This window comes from Astyanax mexicanus, chromosome 2 (genome assembly GCF_023375975.1).
Source record: "Astyanax mexicanus isolate ESR-SI-001 chromosome 2, AstMex3_surface, whole genome shotgun sequence".
Lineage (NCBI taxonomy): Eukaryota > Metazoa > Chordata > Actinopteri > Characiformes > Acestrorhamphidae > Astyanax > Astyanax mexicanus.
Window position 1 is genome coordinate 58,349,271 of NC_064409.1, and position 20,782 is coordinate 58,370,052.

Here is a 20,782-nt window from a genome sequence, read left to right on the forward strand (position 1 = left end):
TTCTTTTTTTTTTTTTTACCCTGTTGACTGTTTGTGTGTGGGTGTGTGGACATGTGTGTGTGGGTTGGCATATTCACAGATTGTTATATCAATTCTGCAGTGTAATGCAATTATACAGACTCAGGCTGCCTTACAGTGTTTGTTTAAAGGAAAAATTTTCAATATCTCAGCCATTTCTGCTGCTGTTTTCTGTAAAATGGGGTTGAAATCTCTTCTCTCCACCCAAAGCCTATTATGTCAGCGACTGAAGAGCCTTAGGGCTCGTCCCACCACTGACCTCTTGGTCTCCTGCACCCTCATCCTGTTAAGCGCTTTATGAATGTTTGATGTTATTATACCCCGCAGGGCTGTATAAACCCCTCTCAGAGTATAGAGAAACCCTCTCTGTGCTGCTGTGGTCCTTCAGACGGCCCCTGTCGTTGTTATTGTTTGTTTGTATGCTGCCTCCCCTCTGGGTTTCATTTCTGATGAGGTGTGGGTGTATCACAGCAGTGTTTTGCTCAGTTAGCGTCTTATTTCAGAAGAGTTGCAGGACTGAAGGGCAGAAACGATAGCTTGTCATTTTCAGGCGTTATGAAAGTTTAATCAGGGGGATCGATGGCTGTTTGCACTTGTGTGCTCGTGTAAAGGATGCACGTATTGGCAAGGCTTCCAGGCTGGGTAGGGACAACATCATTGATGTGTCAGTCTTATGCGAGCTGTGTTATGAAAAAGAGTGTGCTTCAGTAACATTCAGCAGATTTATGTAGATTGAGTGCATTTTAAGTTGTGTCCTTGGGGTGGCAACCCAGAAACGAGGAGATGCTGAGGAAATGATGGGTACAGATGCAATGTGTGGCTGTGTATCTTTTAAAAATGATTTATTCAGTGATTTCATGCTGCCGAATCAGAAATATTTTAAGCATTTATTTACCCATCATTCATATGCATTATTTATACTGAATAAAAATATAAGGGTTTCTTCAGAAATAAAGGATATTTAAAAAGAGTTAAGTAACTGTCTGTACTGTCCAGGGAAGGCTTTCTAGTCCATTTTGGAGCATTGCTTTGAGTGTGAGAGCATTTGTTACTGAGGTCAGGATATTGGATGATTACATCCCCATCTCCCTCAACCCCCCCAACTCAATCCAAAAGTATTGGATGAAGAACCATCATTCCAGAGAACACAGTTCCACTGCTACACAGCTCAGTGCTGGCAGAGCCATATATACTCATCTATCCCATGCTTGGCATTAAGCATGGTGTCAAAAGGTTTATCTGCTCCAGACATTGGCAGTTCTTTCTATTCTTTTGGCAATGCGTTCTAGTGGTAATACTTATCTAAAAGAACTAGACAAGTTGTGTGGTAGTGTGTGCCTGTGTGTGCGCATCAATGGGTGAATCTTAGTAGCTAAATGTATTCATTAGGAAATGCAAAAAATGTTTATAGTCGCACTGTTGTGTAAATACTTTTTTGCCCTTTTTTCTGCTGGCTGTTGCATTTTGACATAAAGTACATTTTTTAATTAATTAACCGATAGGAATGGATAATGGAGATTATTTGATTCTATTATTAAAAATTAAGATATTAATAAAACAAATACGGACCTATATGTACATATGTTTGTCTTTTTTTTAGAAATAGAAATTTTAAAATAGCATTAAATATTATTAGTGTAAAATAATCTATAAAACCAATAAACTCTACCATACTCTATTAATTGTATTTATATACAGCTCTGGAACTAAAAAATGATGAGTTTCTTTGATTTTACCAAATCGAAAACCTCTGGAATATAATCAAGAGGAAGATGGATGATCACAAGTCATTTTTAATAAATTTTTGCACCAGGCATAAAGTTATCCAAAAGCAGTGTGTAAGACTAGTGGAGAAGGAGCACAAAAACTTGTTTCTTTGCATTTTTTGACTGAAAGCTCTGCATCTTTTTATTATTTCAGCTAGTTCTCATTTTCTGCAAATAAATACTCTAAATTACAATTTTTTTATTTGAAATTCAGGGGGAAATGTCTGTAGTTTATAGAATAAAACAACAATGTTCCCTTTACTCAAGCATATATCTATAAATAGCAATGGTCTCTTAATTTTTTTCCAGAGCTGTATAATTAAAAAATAAAAATGGACACAAACCAGCTGAAAGCTAAAGAGGGAGGAGGGTCTGTAATATGCAAATGAGCGACAGGGTCAGGGCCTCAGGGGAGTGTAAGCATGTGAACAGCCGGTCTGGGAGAAGCGTGGCCTTCCTTTTATTCCTCCTCTGCTTTATTGGATTTGGAGAGAGATTGCCATGGCTCTTGGGAATGCGCCTCTGGGGAGCGCCAGGTGACAGTAAACCAATATAGGGGTGTGAAGAAACGAGTAAAGGTGTGGAGAGAACGAAAGTGAATTCAGGGACTTGGTGTGTCTGTATGTGTTGAAGTGAGAGAGGTTTTTACTGAGTACTTCTAATGTACTGGTTCTAGCTGTATGATAAATCACAAATGTAATAAGTATACAGTATAAAAGCAAGGGTAACATAGCGTATCTCTCATTCGTCACTTGGTTAGAAGCTGAGAGCTCTAAAATTGTTCAAAATGTTGAATAAGGAAACATAAGCACATTTTTTTTCTCTGTTCTCATCTTCTCTATAGATGCTGCACAATAAGCACGTGATGGTGCGTGTGGGTGGAGGCTGGGAGACCTTTGAGAGCTACCTGCTGAAGCATGACCCGTGCCGTATGCTCCAGATCTCAAGGGTGGAGGGCAAGATCTCACCCATCTCCAACAAATCCCCCAGCATTAAAGACCTCACCCCCGATAGCTACCTGGTGGTAGCGGCACACTACAAAAGCAAGAAGTAAAGGGCAAAGGCAAAAGTGAAGACTATTTGATCAGGTGGACCTCCTCTCTGTAATGTATTTCACTGACATACACTCATCATTAAAAAAAATGTTGCACCCAGAAGGAATTGTTGGATTTTAATGCTATTCGGAAGAAAGATGAAAAAAAAAATTATGATTAAAAAAGCATTCAGAAGTAGTGGTGCATGTCTAGATAGACATATCAACATGGAGTTGTAGAATGCAAAATACATATAGTATCAGTTAGGGCTGCACGATATTGGAAACATTTTACATTGAAAATGTTCTTTTTTGACAATATATATCATGATATTAAACAATGCAGGGCCAATGACGTCACCACCCCCACCCGCGCGCTGTCTCGCGTCCGGACCGATCAAGTGCTGAGTCAGTGCCGAGCACTCAAAACCAGAGGAAAACAGCAAAACAACAGTAATCGGCCCTTTAATCAGGCTTCTTAAAAAAATAAATAAAGTAAATAAGAGCGTGTTTCTGGGATTAATAACTTGAATTCAGCTGTAACTGGAAATAGCTGTGCAAAACTGTTCTGGACTGAGGTGCACAGCTTTCAGCATGTGCGTTTACAAGCACTTGCCCAACCATGTGGATGGAGGCCATGCGGTTACCTCGTAACAGTAACTCAGTGACAGTCTGTTTCATTTCTGTTGTTTGATTTATTCACATTTTTTTGATGATGAGTGTATCAAACACAGCTGTTACCATGTCTTAAGAAACTTGAGAAGCAATGTTTCTCTGTTTGTGTGTAATTTTAAGACCCTCATCCTCAGAATATGGCCTTCCTCTGTGCATAGCTGGTGGTAGACATGATTTCTTGACTAGTCAAACACAATCTGTCTTTTTTTTTTTTTTTTTTAGATTTTTACTTGCATTTGTGTATAAATACACAACATAGATTGTTATTATGGTTAGTGATAGCTTCTAGACTGATTTAGATCATTCGTCATATTGCATCCAAGCACAGAGGCTCTGAACTACAATACGTCTGATATTAAGAGCACTTTCACACCTGTAGCCTGAATCAGTTAAAGCAGTTATAAACTTAAAGTGCACCAAAATGCATGACAACAGACCATGTGAGTATTTTCTCTCTGCTTATTGGTCAAACCTAAAGTATCTGATTACTGTATCCACATTTGTTCCCGGAAAAAAAAAAAAAATCACACCAACAAACCATTTTGTTTTATCCAGACTAAACAAATGTGCAGGTGTGAAAATGCACTTAGAGAAGAGACTGGAATTCAAAAGTTTAAGATCGTTTCAGACTGTTTTAGATATTTGCATTTTATTTTCACATCTCAGAATACTATGCAATGATTTGTTGACGATCACTTCTAAACTGGTATAAACTGATATATTTAGTCTAGATTATGGTGTTTTTTTTGTTTGTTATTATTCTACTTGTCTATCAGCTTGTTTTAGTTTGTTTTGCTGAAATGTCTGTATAACTAATGCTTGAAGTTTGTCATCTCATCATGTTTTTGAATTCAGGACTGATTTGGTTCATTTCTTAATATCTCCCTTGATGGGTGTACATACATTTACAGTAATTCCTGCATATTTAGCAATATCCATGATACTGTTTTTATATATTATTAAGGGTATTATGAAGTCATAATATCAATACTATGCAATTTGTATTTTCTGGCAGTTGCTTATTTCCTAGCAGATGATTTTCTTATTTAGCTTGTACTGTTTTGTTTGATTATTTGTAACATTTGTATAAGAAAGGAATGATGATGTAAAGTAATGACCACTCTCTCTCTCTAGTTGCAAGGATAATCAAATATACAGTGTATGCTTTAAATAGAATTTAGCGTGTGCCTGATTTGGGGTAAATGTGTTAACTTAAACTTTTCTGTTCTCTGTATAATAAGGCCTGAGAATAAACGTTGGGAACTGATCTGAACTGGCTGACTTGACTTTAGAGAAGTGTCTCTCCCTACTTGCACAGTTGTGCTACAGTGACCTCCACTGGCTGAAATGTGCACAACTCCAAATCAGACAGTGTGAATAAAATGCCAATTACAGTCTTCACACATTTAATCCCACTTCCTTTAACGTGCCTAAGTCTAACACCCATGATCTCCCATGCAGCAAGAACAGTCATTGATCTATAGCTGATAGAACCAATTTATGAGGAATTACTCTGGCAGACCTCCATCAAACACTACAATACAGAGTTACATTCACAAACACAACTTAAAACTTTAATGTGCGAAATATTATCTTATATTATATAGATATTTTTTATGAAAATGGACAAAATGTGCTAAGACACCAGACCAGACCTGAAACAAATTATCCAAGTCCAAAAGCTAAAGTCTGTCATGGTATAGGTTATGTAACAACACTTCTGTGATTGTGGCATTAAAGTACATAAATATCTTACAGCAACATATTCTGCCTTCAAGACGACATCTTTTCTGAGAAACATATAAGCATTTTTAACAAGACAATGCAAAACCACATTCTGCACACATTACCGTATTTTTCGCACTATAAGGTGCACCAGATTATAAGCCGCACTATCAATGATCGTCTGTTTTCTGATCTATTTTCATACAGAAAGTGCACCGGATTATAAGGAGCATTAAGCGACACTGGTAAGGACGCCTACACAGAAGTGAGCAAGGGTGACGCCATGTTTCTCCCTTTTAATCGGAAAGCACTTAAGTAAACAAAACTGTAATTCTTAAAAAAACGAGTCAACGAGTGCTGAATTTGAATCCACACAGATTCATCTCCTGAAAACTGGTTATTTGTGTGATTGAATCACTTTCGTTTATTTACAGTAAGCTTAGATTTATAATATTTTGTCCAAGAGTGAACGTTAGCCACAGTTAGCAGCATAGCCAGCTGCAGTTAGCAGCGTTACCCAGCTGGTTAGCAGTGCTATCTAGGTGCAGTTAGCCGCACAAACTCTCTTTTACTCTATAAGTTAATTTATCAGTGGCTTCACTGCTCCTTACAACCTGACCTGGTAAAATTCATACCTAAGGCGCAGTGGATTATAAGGCACACTGACAAATTAAAATGTGACCATGGAAACCCTCAGGCTATTGCATGCCTTAAAGCTCACCTTCCATCGTTTTTTCTTTCATTTTAAAATGTCTAGTTGTGGTCTCTAGTATGAATGAATGACATGTGAGCCGTTTTTGTAAAAAAAAAGTGCTCAGGTGTCTCTGTATAGCTCTTTTTTAATGGACTGTTTTAGGGGTGTGTCCAAAATGACCGGATTCCAGCTTTGCTCATGAATATTCATACATGCAAACAGCATGCAAATATCTCTCCTCTGATTGGCTAGGAGCACTGCGACGCCCCTCCACCGCTCTGCCGCTCACTGCCTCCCACCTCCTAACTGATGAGCGGTGATGTTGCGTCGCTTCAGTTCCGCCTCTGGGAGTTTCTCGAGCCAAGGTGGGCTGGTCTGTGAGTTTCTGCCTACGTAGGCAGAAAGATAATTCAAAATTCACCCGTTTTTCGGAGGGGGGAGGGGGGATTTCTTTGCTTAGCTCCTGCAGACAATGGGGGCTGCAAAACAGTTTAATGTGCAGGTGTACACATTCAACTCGGAGAGACCTACTGTATTCCACAAAAAACAAGAAAAATCGGATTTTCGCGGAAGGTGAGCTTTAAGACTTTAAATAACACCTGTAACACTGCACTGCTTAGTGTTCTCTGTGTCAAAATGTCTAATAAGTGTTGTGAAACTGAAGCCCAACATTCTAAATTAGTAAATGCTTTATTGGCCCAACTGATTTTGGAATTTGTTGCAGAATCCATATATATTAACAAATAAAAAGTTGACCAGACAAAACATGAAATGTTTTGGGTTCACGCTGTCTGCAAACAAATAAATTGCATTTTCAAAACCGTCCCAACATGTTTTATATAGATTTTTTTATTGTGTGTGGATGAGTGTGTAAAACACTAATTTGTGCAGCACCATTAAAGAAAACATGAGAATAAGAGTAAAATAAAAGGGATTTATTCAGACCCATGAAAGTATTAAAGTGGCACAGCATCTTGTTTTTAATTGAAGAGTAAGGACCTCTCTAAGTATTGACAACGGCAGCATGGTTTGGAATTGAGGGGTAAAAAGTCCCACAAGCCATATTTTTGTTGAATACACGTGAAAAAGCAATCTTGTGAAGAATACCATTTAACATTAATAGAACAGCTCCATCTCAGCTGCAGTCTTGCTGTGTTGTAGTACACAAGTCTTTGCACTTAGACCTAGAGCACAGCTCACCTAACTAAGAAGCAGGTCTCATATCTTCCAAAATGAGTTGAACAAAATCATAAAATGCTGAAAATCCATGTGCTGTATTCAACAGAAAAAAAACCTTTAAAGTAATCAAGTATAACCATCATCACTTCATTTACTGTCACACAAAGTGTTTGCTATAATTTCAGACTGACCAGTTTAAACCATCAAAATCCTCTATCCACACTGTCACCTTCACTCTGTTAAATTAGAAATCACACTTTCACATGCTGTACAAAACAAACACAACCAATAACTTATATTGCACTGCCATGCTTCAACCAAACCACTGCAGAAGAAAACTGAACGCCAACGTATCTGAATGTGCCGAACAAACAGTAGAAAAATGTATTACAAAACGTGTTTTTTTAGGTGATATAAACATATTTCAAAATTACATTCATCTGGAACCATTGCTTAAAAAACTGGTAAGCTGAAGTCAAGCATGAGAAAATTCTATATGTAAAGAAAGCACTGTGGTGCGTGAGCTTCTGAGCTGGAGAAAACTGTTGTAGTGACTGAATGCTCTCTCAGTAGTCATAATATATAAATAAACATTGAGTGTATTAAAACCCAAGCATTACTGCCCTTAGTTCTCACACATAATCCATTGGCTGGCACATGTTGGCGTGTTAGAGAAGAAGGCATGTCTTGCAAAGAGCTCTGGCCAACAAGGAGACCTGAAATGATGTACCTTGCAGAAAGCTTGGCAAAACAATTCTAGATGCTACACTCTCAGTCTTATCTAGCTTGCTTTATAAGAAAGTATTTAAAAAGAGAAAAAAAAAAGCCTTCTTGTTTTGATGGATTTGCTGCTCAGGCAGTCGGACTCAAAGCTGACACACACTAGATGTCTTCTCTTCACCTTTTGTTAGCCAACCTGCCACTGCGAAAAGAGTGAGAAAAGAAGAATTACAAATAATACATAATAATTACAGTCGCTGTAATACAAAATGTTTATATTATGTTTTTTTAGCTTTGACTTATTGTTCAATCGAGCAGTAGTCCTTTGCATGGTGTAAAAAATTCATGATGAAAGTACAAATAGAAATACTCTAAAATTTAAAATTGATTTAAATTAAAAGTTAAGAAAGTTTTTTAGTTGCTACTTTTGGGCTGTTCTAAATTATGTTCATTTTACAAAAAGTATTAAGTATACAGTAGAATAAAATCCAAAATGTATCATAGAACACTTTTTGACATGGCTTACCTTAAGCCCCCCACCTCCTGAGGGGGATGTGCTCATCGCCTGTTTTTCCATCTCCTCCTGTTTTTTCTTTTTCCTTTCCACGGCTTCTGGGTTTTTAATGCCTCTGTATGTGCTCTGCAGGGACAGAGAAAGACATAGGACGGTACTTGATGAAATTCCTCAGGCCACAGCTGGTACTGTAAACAAGATTACATTTCCCTTATAAAGCTTTTTTTTTTTAAGAATAAAAGAAACACTTTTCTGACGGAGTCTTCTGCTCATACTCTGCTTTTATTTGTGTCTGTCCATATTTGTGTACGTTCTCTGAAAGCTTATGGATATGGACTGAACAAATCAGTATCATTGTGAATTGTGAAGGAAATGAACGAAACCTTTTCCACCATCGCCATGTTCGCTTTTTCAGAAATGTTTGGTTCTAAACTGCCCTCTAGTGGATGCCCCAGTAAAGAACACATAAAAAACTTAAATAAAGGATCTGACCAATAATTAACACAATCACATTAACTGTTGATTTAACTTCTCAAAATTGTATACAAAATAATGTGAATAAACGTTTACAGTAGATCTATGCCACAGTAAAGATCAAATAAAAGTAACTTACATTGGGAGCGACAGTTAAGATGTATAAAATAGACGTAAACATTTTTGTAAGTCTATAGTGTGTATGATTTTTTTTTTTTAGTTTAAAGGTTCTTCACATTCAAGGGATGCCCTTGAAATGTAAGAATGTACAGTTGTTCTTTTAAACAAAGGGGATGTTATTAAAACAAATTTAATAAAATTCCCATCATAACCCTTTCTAAAATCTTGTTAGCCAGTGCTTGACATTCAGCAGCTCAGTGTTTTGTGCTCATCAGAAGCAAGCTGAGGGTGTGGCTGATGAAAGCGATGCATTTTGTGTGCAAGGAACACAGCTTGGGAAATTTTGTGTGGTAGAATGCTATTTTTTGTTACAGCAGCACAAAACAACAAACAGCTGTGTACTTGGTCCACTATGATATTACATCATATTGCAATAAGTTGTAAAACTGCTGAGCATATCTACTCACTTACACAACAACAAAAATCACCTTGTTGTTTACACGTATCTTTAACAAGTGTGAAAATGAAAACGAAATCCATTATTACAAGCATTAGTATGACAATATCACAGAAGCAGCCAGGTTAATTTCAGCCAGTGTAGAAAATCAATGTGAATTGACTGCCTGAGGCACAGACTCCAAAAATGTGGAGGGATTAAAAGATGGTGCTCTACTTACCGTTCTGCTTTTTTAGCAGCTCGACGAGCAGCGAGCACTGATGAAAATCTCTAGGGGGTCCACAATGTATATGAGGGGCAAACCAAAGGCAATCTCTCAAGTTTTCTAACAGGATATGTGATGGATAATGTGAATTTGAGCTTTGTGCTTCTTAGAAGACATCTGTAAAATGTAAATCTCTGAGGAGTTTTTTTAGTATTTGAGGACCCCTACGTGCTGAACATTTTTCCTAATTCCCTATTACCTGTTTTAGTGATTATGATTCAGGGTTGGTTGAGACTTGGTTGAAAAAGAATAGCTATTCTTTTCAATGTGTGTAAAACAGAGTTACATGTGGAATTTACATGTACAATTTATACAGTGCTATATTTCCTTAATTAAAATTCCCTTACAAGTTTTAATAATTATTTTTCATCACAGACAAAGTACATGTAAACTATGCCTATTGGATGATGGCACCAGTTCCATGGCCATAACAATAACCAAGGTAAGAGCACAATGTTTTCCATTGGAGCAAAGTACTTGTTCTTTGGTTAACATGATGTTTTGGGTGTATGTGTAAGCAGTGTCAAGCATGTAAAATTAAACAAACAATATATGAAATTAATATAAAAAGATAATGATTTAGTAACAAGCATGTCAGCCTTTTAGATTCTCTGCTCACTTTTAACACTTTCAGAGCTGCAGGTTGTATTGCATTTGCATTTACCTCTTTCTGTCTTTTTTCTGCAGCTTCTGCCAACTGATGTCTTCTGGTTTCCTGTAACAGTTGAGAGAATGAAAATGACTCAGCAATAACACGAGAAAAGCAAGTGATATTAATAGTTGTAGTTATGACATGTGGTCTACAAATGTTATGGTTTAGCCATTATGTTACATAAAATTGTTAATGTTATTATTACACTTGACAGTAACAGAGCTGATATTTTACAACTCCATATGCTACAATGCAAGCAAGATAGATATGCAAGCACATTTAAAAAAAAAGATTTTTTTGATATTATAATTTATTATTATTATTATAGTATTAGTATTTTATCTCAATAAATGATCTGACCAATATTTAACACATTAAGGTAACATTACATGATACAAATATACAAAATAATGAGAGTCAACGTTTACTCTCACTATTGTCTATTGCTAATTTAAGCATCTCAAAAAATCCCGAAAAATTTTACTGCACTTCATGCTTCCCTCTGCTGACAACTTTTATGGAGATGCAGATTTCATTTTACAGCAGGACTTGGCACACTGCCCACACTGCCAAAAGTACCAATTGGTCTTATATAATATTCTAATTTTATGAGATTTTAAAATTTGGGTTGTAAGCCATAATTATCAAATATAAAGTAGATCACTCTGTGTGTAATACATCTATACATAAAAACAAAAAGTTACAAAAATAAAGTAACTTTTTAATGATATTCAATTTTTTTGTATATATTTAAAAAAAAAAAGTTTTATCAGGGAGGTCCACTCAATTATAGAAATTGATTGGTGTATGGACGATTTGCTGTATAGACAGATAAACAGAAAGACAAACGGACAGACAGAAAGAAAGGTAGATAGAAAGACAGACAGATAGATAAACAGAAAGAAATAAACTAGACAGAATGATCGAGACAGAAAGAGAGAGTGAGACACATTCCTTTTTTGTCATTAGTTATCCCAATTGCCTTCACACATTACAGACAGCAATACAAATAGAAATAATGCAATGGAAAATAATACAATAATACAATACAAGGGTTGGCTACAAACACATCAAAATATACGAAGAAATTTAGTTTAATTCTACATAAAAATATGGAAATGACCCATAAAATGTGCAGTTTGATTCGAAATACATACAGATGCGAAATATAAAGCTAGCTAGGTAATATATTGCATTAATACACACACACAGGGTTTTATAACTGTACTCACAGGATCCGGCGTTACCACAACGTCGTCTGCTGCTCCACCCAGACAGGGCAAGCACATCCCCATACTTGGTATTCCGATAATATCCCACAGTTTCCAGCAGCAGCAGCGGATCAGACAGTCAGACAAGTTTTAACAGCCACCAAAGTTAATGACAGCGCTCAGCTAAGTAACAGGGGCGGCTACCAGCTACAGTATTGTGCCACAGTATGTAAAGCAAATCCAGAAGAGCAGTAAAGCGGGGTGGGGAGGGACTGCTGCTGCTACAGCTACAGGATTAGCCAGAAATGTAAACAGCAGCTCCAACTAACCCTAACTGACTACACCTAATACCCCACACTAAATAACACACTGTCCACCTACACCAACACTACATTTAAACCATCAGCACACCTCTTCTGAACACGGCCCGGCATCTGAACTGTACTCCAGTCGCAGTTACTGAAGCTGAACTTAGATAACAGCGTTTGTTTATGAGGTGAACCGTCGACACTTGTTAGACAGCTGGTGGTCCCGTTACACCAGCGGGTCGCAGAGAGACATCGCCACACAGCGGCGGGAGGAGCAACGGGACCGTTCACTACCAGTAACTCAAAAACTTAGAATATCATTAAAAAAAGTTACTTTACCTCAGTAATTTAGTTCAAAATGTGTATTACACACAGAGTGATCTATTTTAAGCTTTTTATTTCTTTTACTGTTGATGATTATGGGTTACAGCCAATGAAAACCCAAAAATCAGTTTCTCAGAAAATTGGAATATTAAATAAGACCAATTGGCACTTTTGGCAGTGTTGGCAGTTTGCCAAGTCCTGCTGGAAAATGAAATCCGCATCTCCATAAAAGTTGTCAGCAGAGGGAGGCATGAAGTGCTGTAAGATTTCTTCGGGAAAACACTGCACTGGACTTGATATAAAACTGTGGACCAACACCAGCAGATGACATATGGCTCTCCAAACCATCACTGACCATCAGTAAATTTTGCGAGTTTTCTGTAAAATTACCTAAAACCTAATAAGTGTTTTTTTAAAATCTATAATCATTTCGACAACGAATTCATTTCTTTTCTTTTTTTTCATTTCACGGAGCTTTAGGTCTGTGCCTGTGAGAAACCAAACCAATGGACAAAACACTCCAAATAAATTAACTCCTCAACAGACTGATTAACCATAGACATCTTATTATACAAGATATATAAGATATCTATGGTTTAAACTGGGAAACAGCACCACCTCTGTTCTCCCCTGTTTATCAGCCGCCATTCTCTGGCAGTCTGTCGGTAGAGGGCAGTACTACACTTTCGGTCCAGAAAAAAACAGAGACAGAGAGAGAGAGAGAGAGAGAGAGAGAGAAAGGCGGAGAATAAGCAGCAGAGCTGCGTGTGTGGTTAATAAAGGTGTAACGTTACCGGAATTATCTGGACTGTTTCTACTAATGCAGGCGTAATTCATCATCATCAGCATTTACGCTTCTACAGTCGTCTTTCTCTGCGCCTCTGAATTCTGTTGCTGTGGAGTTTTCCCACTTTCTGTCTGAGACAGGTTGGTTCACCTTTGCTAACCTAATCTAGCTAACGTTAACCTCACCTCACTGCTGTTGTTCCATGTTTTAGCGACATAACTGCGACCTTTAGCTTCCTTCATAAGCTGCGTTAGGATCTGATCTGAAACGGGATTACCCGTTTTAATTTACATCGTGTGAAAAGGATATTTACAGTAGAGTAATCTACAGTAGCTAGAAAACCGTTGCAGTCCTGTTGTACCTGCTGAACAAACAGCACGGCCAGCTTAGGCTGGTGAAGCTGTTAAAACTGGTTAACCTGTTTAGATTTTGAACAAAAGGCCGTAGTTATAAACTTTGCAGAGAAAGACCTGGTTAACCAGCTAGTTACGTTAGTTCTAATATTAGAGTTTATTAATGCTCTTTTTATTTTTAATATTATAAATGTATTCTAGAAATATTACGACCTCTTTAAATGCCTTGTCCTGTATACAGACTACAGGTGTAGGTGATACAAAACCCGTTTTCTCTTTAATAAAATAACATATTTACATTCTGAAAATTTGAGGGCTTTAAAATCTCCTACAGGACACTTGGAGAAGCTGCCTGTTGTAAAAGACCACTTAAAAATTGTGCGTTTCTTTGATTTTATCAAATTGAAAACCTCTGGAATATAATCAAGAGGAAGATGGATGATCACAAGCTGTAATACCAAGCTGAACTGCTTGAATGTTTGTACCAAGAGTGGCATTAAGTTATCCAAAAGCAGTGTGTAAGATTGGTGGAGGGGAAAATGCCAAGATGCATGAAAGCTGTGATTAATAACAGGGTTGTTCCATCAAATATTGATTTCAAAACCCATAAAACTTTCTAAATATGAACTTGTTTTCTTTGCATTATTTGAGGTCAGAAAGCTCTGCATATTTTTTTTCTATTTCAGCCATTTCTCGTTTTCTGTAAATCAATGCTCTAAATGACATTTTTTAAATCTTGAATTAAGAAGGGAAGTTGTCTGTAGCTTATAGAATAAAACAACCATGTTCTTTTTACTCAAACATACACATATAAATAGCAAAATTAGATAAACTGGTTCAGGAACTGAAGTGGTCTCTTAATTGTTTTCCAGAGCTGTACATAAAAATGCACATTTCTTTGTTCACAGTTTTTGTCTTTCCAGTTCACTTCATCAGCTTTTCCTCTTTTCTTTCTGCTCCAAGTGTCCAAGCGAAGAACCTATGGATATTATCCGGTGTCTGCGGTCTTTACTGGACCTCCATGTTCAGCTCCAAAAAGCTGTAGCTCTTCAGGGAGATATCCAGGCCCAGTTTCTTGCTCACCTTTTACAACCAGACCGTTCTGACCTGCCTCAGCTGCCCCGGCCATGTCTGGACGTGAGAGGAGATGATCTGGAGCTCTCTCTGTCCGTATTTGAAAGAGCTCTGGACAGCAGCAAACTGCCGAAGGAGCAGTGGGGCTCTCGGCTAGCACAGCTCCTGTGCGTGAAGACACTGCGTGAAGAGGGACATGATCCATCCAGTCTGCTCAATTATGAAGTTTTGAAAGCAGATGTGAGGAAGCAGGCATGGGCCTCGGAGCTTCAGAAGTGGAGGGACTTTAGTGAAGTCCAGTATGATCCCCACAAGAGTCTGCGGGACCTAAAGCTTCAGGTGGAGGAGGCAGCCAAGACGTGGCTCCAGCCTGAAAGGTGCAGCTCTGAGGAGGTGGTGAGAAGAGTGAGCCTTCAGAAGTTCCTTTCTCTGCTCCCGCCAGGTGCACAGGAAAAAACACGAAAACAACAGCCACAGAACTTGGAGGAGGCTTTGATCATGGCTGCATGCTTTATGGAAGATAACAGGGTTGAACAAGAAGAACCAGAGAGAGACAGACAAGTCTGCGAAACACAGACCGAGACTGGTCATGGATACTCAGGGTAAGGCTGCATGGTAGCGTCTTGCATGGTAGCGTCTTGCATGGTAGCATCAGAAAATTGGCAGTGATTATTTGGCAGTAGGCCTGTCACAATAATTGCAATATCGATTTATCATACAGTAAATGAATATGACCAATAATTTTTGATAATCGTGATATCGTCTATTGTGTTTATTTGTATGTTTGTTCATATATAGAAAAGTGAATAGTATTTTAGTCAGTCATGCTTCAATAACTGTGCCTCCATACACACTGTGGACTAACTGAGACAATATATCGCCCTCAAAAGGAATCTTATCGTGACAGGCCTATTTGGCAGTTTGTGTGCGATAGTGATGCCCAATTTTTTTCTACTGATCTCTGTTCTGTTACCATAAGAAAGATGTCCTATTTCCATACTCACCTACACAGATTAGTGTGCCACATAGTGTATGAAGATTTATTGGTTTGTTAGTGGAACCTTTTTTTAGAACATTTTTTTAAACAATGATTTTTTTTTTTTTTTTTTTTTTTTTACACTAATAGTTGCATCTCTGGCCAAATTTACTCTTGGACCCTGTTTTACACCTTGATACTTCATGTGACTAGTACTTGGATTGTTGCTGGATGAAAATTTAAGCACATGCATTTACACTTGGTAGTCAGAAATCTGTGTATTGGACAGAATATCCAATTATTCTCCCCACTTCCTGCCAGTCCAAGGAATTGGACTAGTGACTTTCCAGTCCTGTCCCCACCTGAACCCACTTCAAAGTGATGCCAACAGAATAGGAGACCCTGGGCTAGCTAAGCATAACCCTATTGGAGTTGGCTAGAGGGGTACAGTGTAAACCCTGATCATTGAGCTGTGGAGCAGTGGAACTGTGTCCTCTGAAATGATGATGCACCCTCTAATACTTTGGGATCAGTTGGGTTTGAGGTGGTGTGCTGATCAATCAACATCCTGACCTCACTAATGCTTTTGTCACTCAGTACAATAAAATCCTACAAAATGTAGGAAAAAAACAGCAATCCCCCCAACAGAGAATTTAGAATTTTATTTTTATAATTACCCATAGCTAAATAAGAAGCAGTGCATGTGTAGGTGTCCAAATACTTTTGTCTATACTGTGCATTTTAATTTGGTGCAGGTGCAGAACATTTTAAATACGACAGTATATATTTACTGTTTTAAAATCAAGTGTGATTTAAGTTTCTGTCCACTGTGTTCACAAAATGAGCTTTTTTACAATTTTGTCTTATATTAGTTATTATAAAGTATTGTTTTATAATTCTTTGTATTAAATTCATTTCAGGGAGCATCAACCAGTCAGCTTTAATGAGCTGTGTCTGAAACAGGATACAGAAACCATCTTCCATCCAGTTGGTTTCAGCCTGGAAGTCAGTGGTGGGAATGAGCATTATCAAGAGGAGCAGTTTTCTGAAGCTGTGTTTAACCCTATGCTCGTAGACACCAAGCCTGTTCTGAATCTTGAAGTTGTACATCCAATCGTTAATGAAATGTCACTTCCTGGTACCTGTTACGGTAACAAATCAACTACGCCTTCACTCAGGTCAGCCTATAAGAACTGTGACAGACAAGTCCAGCACCACAAGCCAGAAGCGCCAGTGAAACATGCGTTAGAGTGTCCCACATGTGGTAGTAAGTTTAAGAGGTTTGACTACCTGCAGAGACACAGGTGCACTCCTGGACAGAGCCTGGGCTGTAAGCACTGTGATCTCCGCTTCCCTACACTCACCCAGCTGACCAACCACCTCCGCATCCACCGGAAAATGCTGCGCTGCCCTGTATGCAACAAAACCTTCCGCGACCGCTTCAATCTCCGCTGCCATCAACGCACACACACAGGTATGGAAGAGAAGTTGAAAAGGGTTGTTACAATGCCAAAGTTTCAATAAGGGCTAAAGAACATTATAAAAAAAAAACCAACATAAAACAAAATCATAATTGTCATATGACCACATTTTTTGTTTCGCATTGTGACATAAATTAATTATGATTAAGTGTGGTCTGTTTGTGGGTCCCAAATGGACGGGGCATACTATTTTCAAAGTTTTGTGGGCATTCAAACCTCAGTGTCACATGTACCAGGAATATGTTATGGAAGCAGTTAAATGATCGGGACCAGTGGTGTCTGGTTAGAATTGTCTGTGCACACAGACAAGCAAATCTGACAGAAATCTGAATTCACATTCACTGCAAATAGTGCTCAGATAGATAATAATAAGGCTGTTTCTTTTGTGTTTATATAAAGTCTAAGATATTCAGTTATAGTTTTGTCTTTGATGATTATTGGTTCTAAACAATTAATAAAACCAGACGTCGAGTAACCTTTTTATTCAGGACCAGTTGACCTGTCTAGAATAGACTGCAACATAAACGTAAACTTCCCAACACCGACCCTGCAGATCAGTCACACGATAAACAAAATACTACTCTCGTTTTATTTCTTATTATGTAGACTAAAGACATCAGGAGAGCCTAAAGTAATATTGAAAACATGCCTTTCCAAAACTAATTGCCTTTCAAAAAAATAAATGAAAGAATATACATAGAAACATAACCTTACTCCCATACCTTAAACATAGACAAAAAAAAGTGAGTGTTAGTGTTTTGTGTTAAAGATGCTTAGACACTTGTCATGTAAAAAGAGTTTCTTCAAAGTCGCAGAGGTTATTTTTAAAAAATAGTACAAGTAAATTGGATAGAATATCAATCACCGCAGGATATATCGCTGTCCTGACTTTGAAAAACATCCCAACAGTTGTAACATTAAACTCATGTCCTACTGGATTTATAAAACCACTTTTCCTTGAGCAGCAACACCTGTAAGCTGTTGAAGAGCAGGAAAGGCAGAATTAACAAGAAAGTGATTTAAAACTGCAAAAAAAGGAAAACAAAATCACATAATACCAGCGGTATTGTTGTTTCATATAGAGTACCAGTCAAAAGTTTGGACACACCTTCTCATTTGATGTTTTTTTTTTCTTTAAAATGTATGTATAATTATTACATAGTGATCTAAACCCAGCTGAGATGGTGATTTGGGATGAGCTGGAGCTTCACAGCATGAAGGAAAAGCAGCAACTATTGTTCAGCACCTCCAGGAACTCCTTCAAGATGCTGAGAAAACTGTTCCAGGTGACTCTACCTCATGAAGACATTGAGATTAAAATGCCAAAAGTGTGCAAATCTGTCTTCAAAGCTAAATATATTTTGGTTAAACACTTTTTGTTCACAAAATAGTTGCTGTATAGCTTTAATGTCTTTAATATTAAATTTACAAATTTTGACTGGTACTGTATAAAGGTTTTGTGTTAAATGAAAAGCAAGCTTGTGTAATTTGTTGGAATGAATTGTGAGTTATAAATGCTTATAATACACTGAATGCATGTGGACATGATCCAAATGTCATACGAGGCCATGGGAGGGTGAAATGTACTGGGAAGCATTATGCTGCTGCTCCTATGTTTGGCAGATGATGGTGTATTGCTTCAGATCATGAACTCATAATTTCCTTCTACATACTAAATTAATGTTGCTCTTTTCAAAACTCTTAGATATGTTTGTTTATGTTTTCTCTCAGTCTCATCTGGCTCTGTATTTAAATTAATGAAGGCATTTCTTGCTCGTAAACATGCAAGTTACTTATTTACTTACTTACTTATTAGTAAGCAGTTGTGATACTTCTTATTAGTGTTAATCCTGAAAACATGGAGGAGGGAGTACGTTAAGAGGCAGCAATTACTAAAATTACCTATTGAGATATAGTACTATTTCAGTCACATCTTGATTGGTTAGTTTCTAATCAGCTAAGCTGGTGTGCAGATGCAGAATTACAAAAAATGTCTCTGTCCAAATGCTTATGGTCTTGACTGTAAATATAAAAACAGTGTCCTGTTTTTTATTTTTCAATGAGGAATGAATAACCCAGGATATTGTGATTTTTTTATTTATTTATTTAATTACTGGTTTATACTTTTTAGTGTTACAATAAGGCAGGTACATTTTGATCTATTTATAGTTTTTATTTTATGTTGTTTTTGCTTTGCTTTATGTATATTGTATTACTCCAATATTTGACTTTATTAAACTTGTGCATGTTTTACCTATGTGTGTGTACATTTTAATCTCAAAAAGCTTTGAAGCTAGGAAAAATATTTTGTAAAATAAATTGTAACTCATCCTGAGCATATTCTGTGCTTTTGGACTGGTGCCACTATATTTCAGTTCTTATTATTAATAATGCGTGAAGTGAATTAGTGCTAATAATTAGCTTATATTCCCTTAGCATAGGTAAATGTGTTAGTAAAGGTTTTAGTCCCAGCATGTAGTTTTAGTGCCCTTTTAGTGTCCTATATTTATTTGTTGCCTGCTCATAAACATGTAAAGGTCCCCTACAACAATTTCTCAGCATCCTAACTCCTACCTGTTGGCTTCTGCAGGTGAGCGTCCTCACATCTGCACTGACTGCGGCTCATCGTTTGCTCAGGAACGAGGATTACTGGAGCACCGCAACATTCATACTGGAGAGAAACCTTTCCAGTGCCCTGTGTGCAGGAAAGGCTTCCGCCACAGCCGCACCCTCTCCAAACACGTGGTTCTCCATTCAGAAGCAAGGCCTTTTGGATGCTCAGACTGTGGCAGGACTTTTAAGATTAAAGATAACTTGTATCAGCATCAGAAAAAAATACACCACAGAAAATGCTTTTAATCACACCCTACACTTGAATCGCATGTGTGCTGCTTTTATATGTGCCATAAAAATGACGAGCGACAGAATGGCAGTGACATTTGTGGGCCGTTTCTGATTTTATCAGTGATGTTTACAAGACAATTGACACTTTTAATGTTTTTAATGTTTTTAAATTCAGTGTACAGAGGTTAATAGTGACGGTGAGGCTGTGTATTGATTTTTGCTAATGGTGGTGTAGTGTAGGTCTTAATAAAATCCATCACTGAAAACCTGTGCCACCACTTGAATTTAACTAGGCATATAGGTTAGAGCCTCCTATTGGATAATTACTGGAAAAGGTTACATAACCATCGCTAAAGAGTTTGGACTCAGATTGTGTACAAATGGAGGAAATTCATTACCATTGTTATCCCAGGAGTGGTCTACCAACAAAGATCACGCCAAAAGCAAGGAGTTATATCAGAGAATGTCCATGAACTGAATCTCAAGAGAAGGTGGATCACACAGCAAGACAATGACCCAAACCACTCAAGCCTTTCTACAAAAGAATGGTTAAGGAATGGAATGGCCAAGTCAAAGTACTGACTTTAATCCAATGGTAATGTTGTGGAAGGACCTGAAAAGAGCAGTTAATGTGGAGAAACCCAAAAACATCCCACAGGAATGTTCTAAAATTCCTCCAAGCCTGAATAACAGTAACTAAACTGATAAAACAGTGACCGGAAACGTTTAGTTGCAGTTATTGTGTCACAGCACCTTTTTCACTTACAGATATATTGGATCATTTTCCTCAATAAATAAACCACCAAATGTACTATGTTTATCTTCTTTGGATTTCTTTTTATCTACTTTTAGGACTTTTTTTATGATGTTTTAAGTCATATTTAAAATATAGAAAATTCTACAGGGTTCACAAACTTTTAAGCACCACTGTATCTGAAGTATAACTCGTGTATGATTGCTGAAGGTTTCTGACTAAAACAGACACCAGTAGTAAAACCAGACGCTGGAGATACAGCACTTCATCAGATGCATTATTAACATGAGAACTTAAAATCAATAGGTGTGTTGTCTGAGGAAGACCGCCCCGCGGAAAGTTTATTCTAAAGCTCATGAAACCCCACCCCGTGAAAGA

The 20,782-nt window shown here is 37.5% G+C and overlaps 3 protein-coding genes across 8 annotated transcripts in view; 2 read left to right on the forward strand and 1 right to left on the reverse strand.

Moving 5' to 3' along the window:
* Window positions 1-4,765, forward strand: part of LOC103043407 (growth arrest-specific protein 2) — a 51,184-nt gene extending 46,419 nt beyond the window's left edge. For both annotated transcript variants that reach the window (XM_007228227.4, XM_022672191.2), the window contains exon 8: window positions 2,629-4,765. In XM_007228227.4, the coding sequence (XP_007228289.2) occupies window positions 2,629-2,838 (210 nt within the window). In that variant the 3' untranslated portion in view covers window positions 2,839-4,765. The remainder of the gene's footprint in view (window positions 1-2,628) is intronic.
* A 2,066-nt stretch (window positions 4,766-6,831) lies between these two features.
* Window positions 6,832-12,058, reverse strand: LOC103043106 (small VCP interacting protein). Of its 2 annotated transcripts, none has more exons than XM_007228226.4 (4): window positions 11,525-12,049; window positions 10,305-10,355; window positions 8,337-8,450; window positions 6,832-8,012 (listed from the first exon to the last, which is right to left on the reverse strand). In XM_007228226.4, exons 1-4 carry the CDS (start codon window positions 11,585-11,587, stop codon window positions 7,998-8,000), a joined length of 243 nt encoding a protein of 80 aa, XP_007228288.2. In that variant the 5' UTR covers window positions 11,588-12,049; the 3' UTR covers window positions 6,832-7,997. The 2 variants fall into 2 exon arrangements, with proteins under 2 accessions (XP_007228288.2, XP_049330595.1); XM_049474638.1 differs by lacking the exon at window positions 6,832-8,012 and adding an exon at window positions 9,596-9,645 and having other exon boundaries at window positions 11,525-12,058.
* A 787-nt stretch (window positions 12,059-12,845) lies between these two features.
* On the forward strand, window positions 12,846-20,461 carry LOC103042382 (zinc finger protein 397). 4 transcript variants are annotated; one of them, XM_022672190.2, is made up of 4 exons: window positions 12,846-13,062; window positions 14,184-14,951; window positions 16,246-16,799; window positions 19,397-20,461. In XM_022672190.2, the coding sequence occupies exons 2-4, from the start codon at window positions 14,257-14,259 to the stop codon at window positions 19,663-19,665; spliced, it is 1,518 nt and encodes a 505-aa protein (XP_022527911.2). In that variant the 5' UTR covers window positions 12,846-13,062; window positions 14,184-14,256; the 3' UTR covers window positions 19,666-20,461. The 4 variants fall into 4 exon arrangements, 3 of the variants coding, with proteins under 3 accessions (XP_022527911.2, XP_007228285.3, XP_007228287.3); XR_007437843.1 differs by having other exon boundaries at window positions 12,847-13,062; window positions 14,239-14,951; window positions 16,246-18,092; window positions 19,397-19,473; XM_007228223.4 differs by having other exon boundaries at window positions 12,847-13,062; window positions 14,239-14,951.
* Window positions 20,462-20,782: the final 321 nt, after the last annotated feature.

Bases quoted from the DNA above. Each gene is read 5' to 3' on its own strand.
- LOC103043106 (XM_049474638.1), bottom strand. From the start codon at position 11,587: ATGGGGATGTGCTTGCCCTGTCTGGGTGGAGCAGCAGACGACGTTGTG. The intron at 10,356-11,524 runs GTGAGTACAGTT...CAACTGTTACAG, and splicing joins TTGTGGTAACGCCGGATCCT to GAAACCAGAAGACATCAGTT. The intron at 8,451-9,595 runs GTAAGTAGAGCA...CTGTCCCTGCAG, and splicing joins GCTGCTAAAAAAGCAGAACG to AGCACATACAGAGGCATTAA.
- LOC103042382 (XM_022672190.2), top strand. From the start codon at position 14,257: ATGGATATTATCCGGTGTCTGCGGTCTTTACTGGACCTCCATGTTCAG. The intron at 14,952-16,245 runs GTAAGGCTGCAT...AATTCATTTCAG, and splicing joins ACTGGTCATGGATACTCAGG to GGAGCATCAACCAGTCAGCT. The intron at 16,800-19,396 runs GTATGGAAGAGA...TGGCTTCTGCAG, and splicing joins CCATCAACGCACACACACAG to GTGAGCGTCCTCACATCTGC.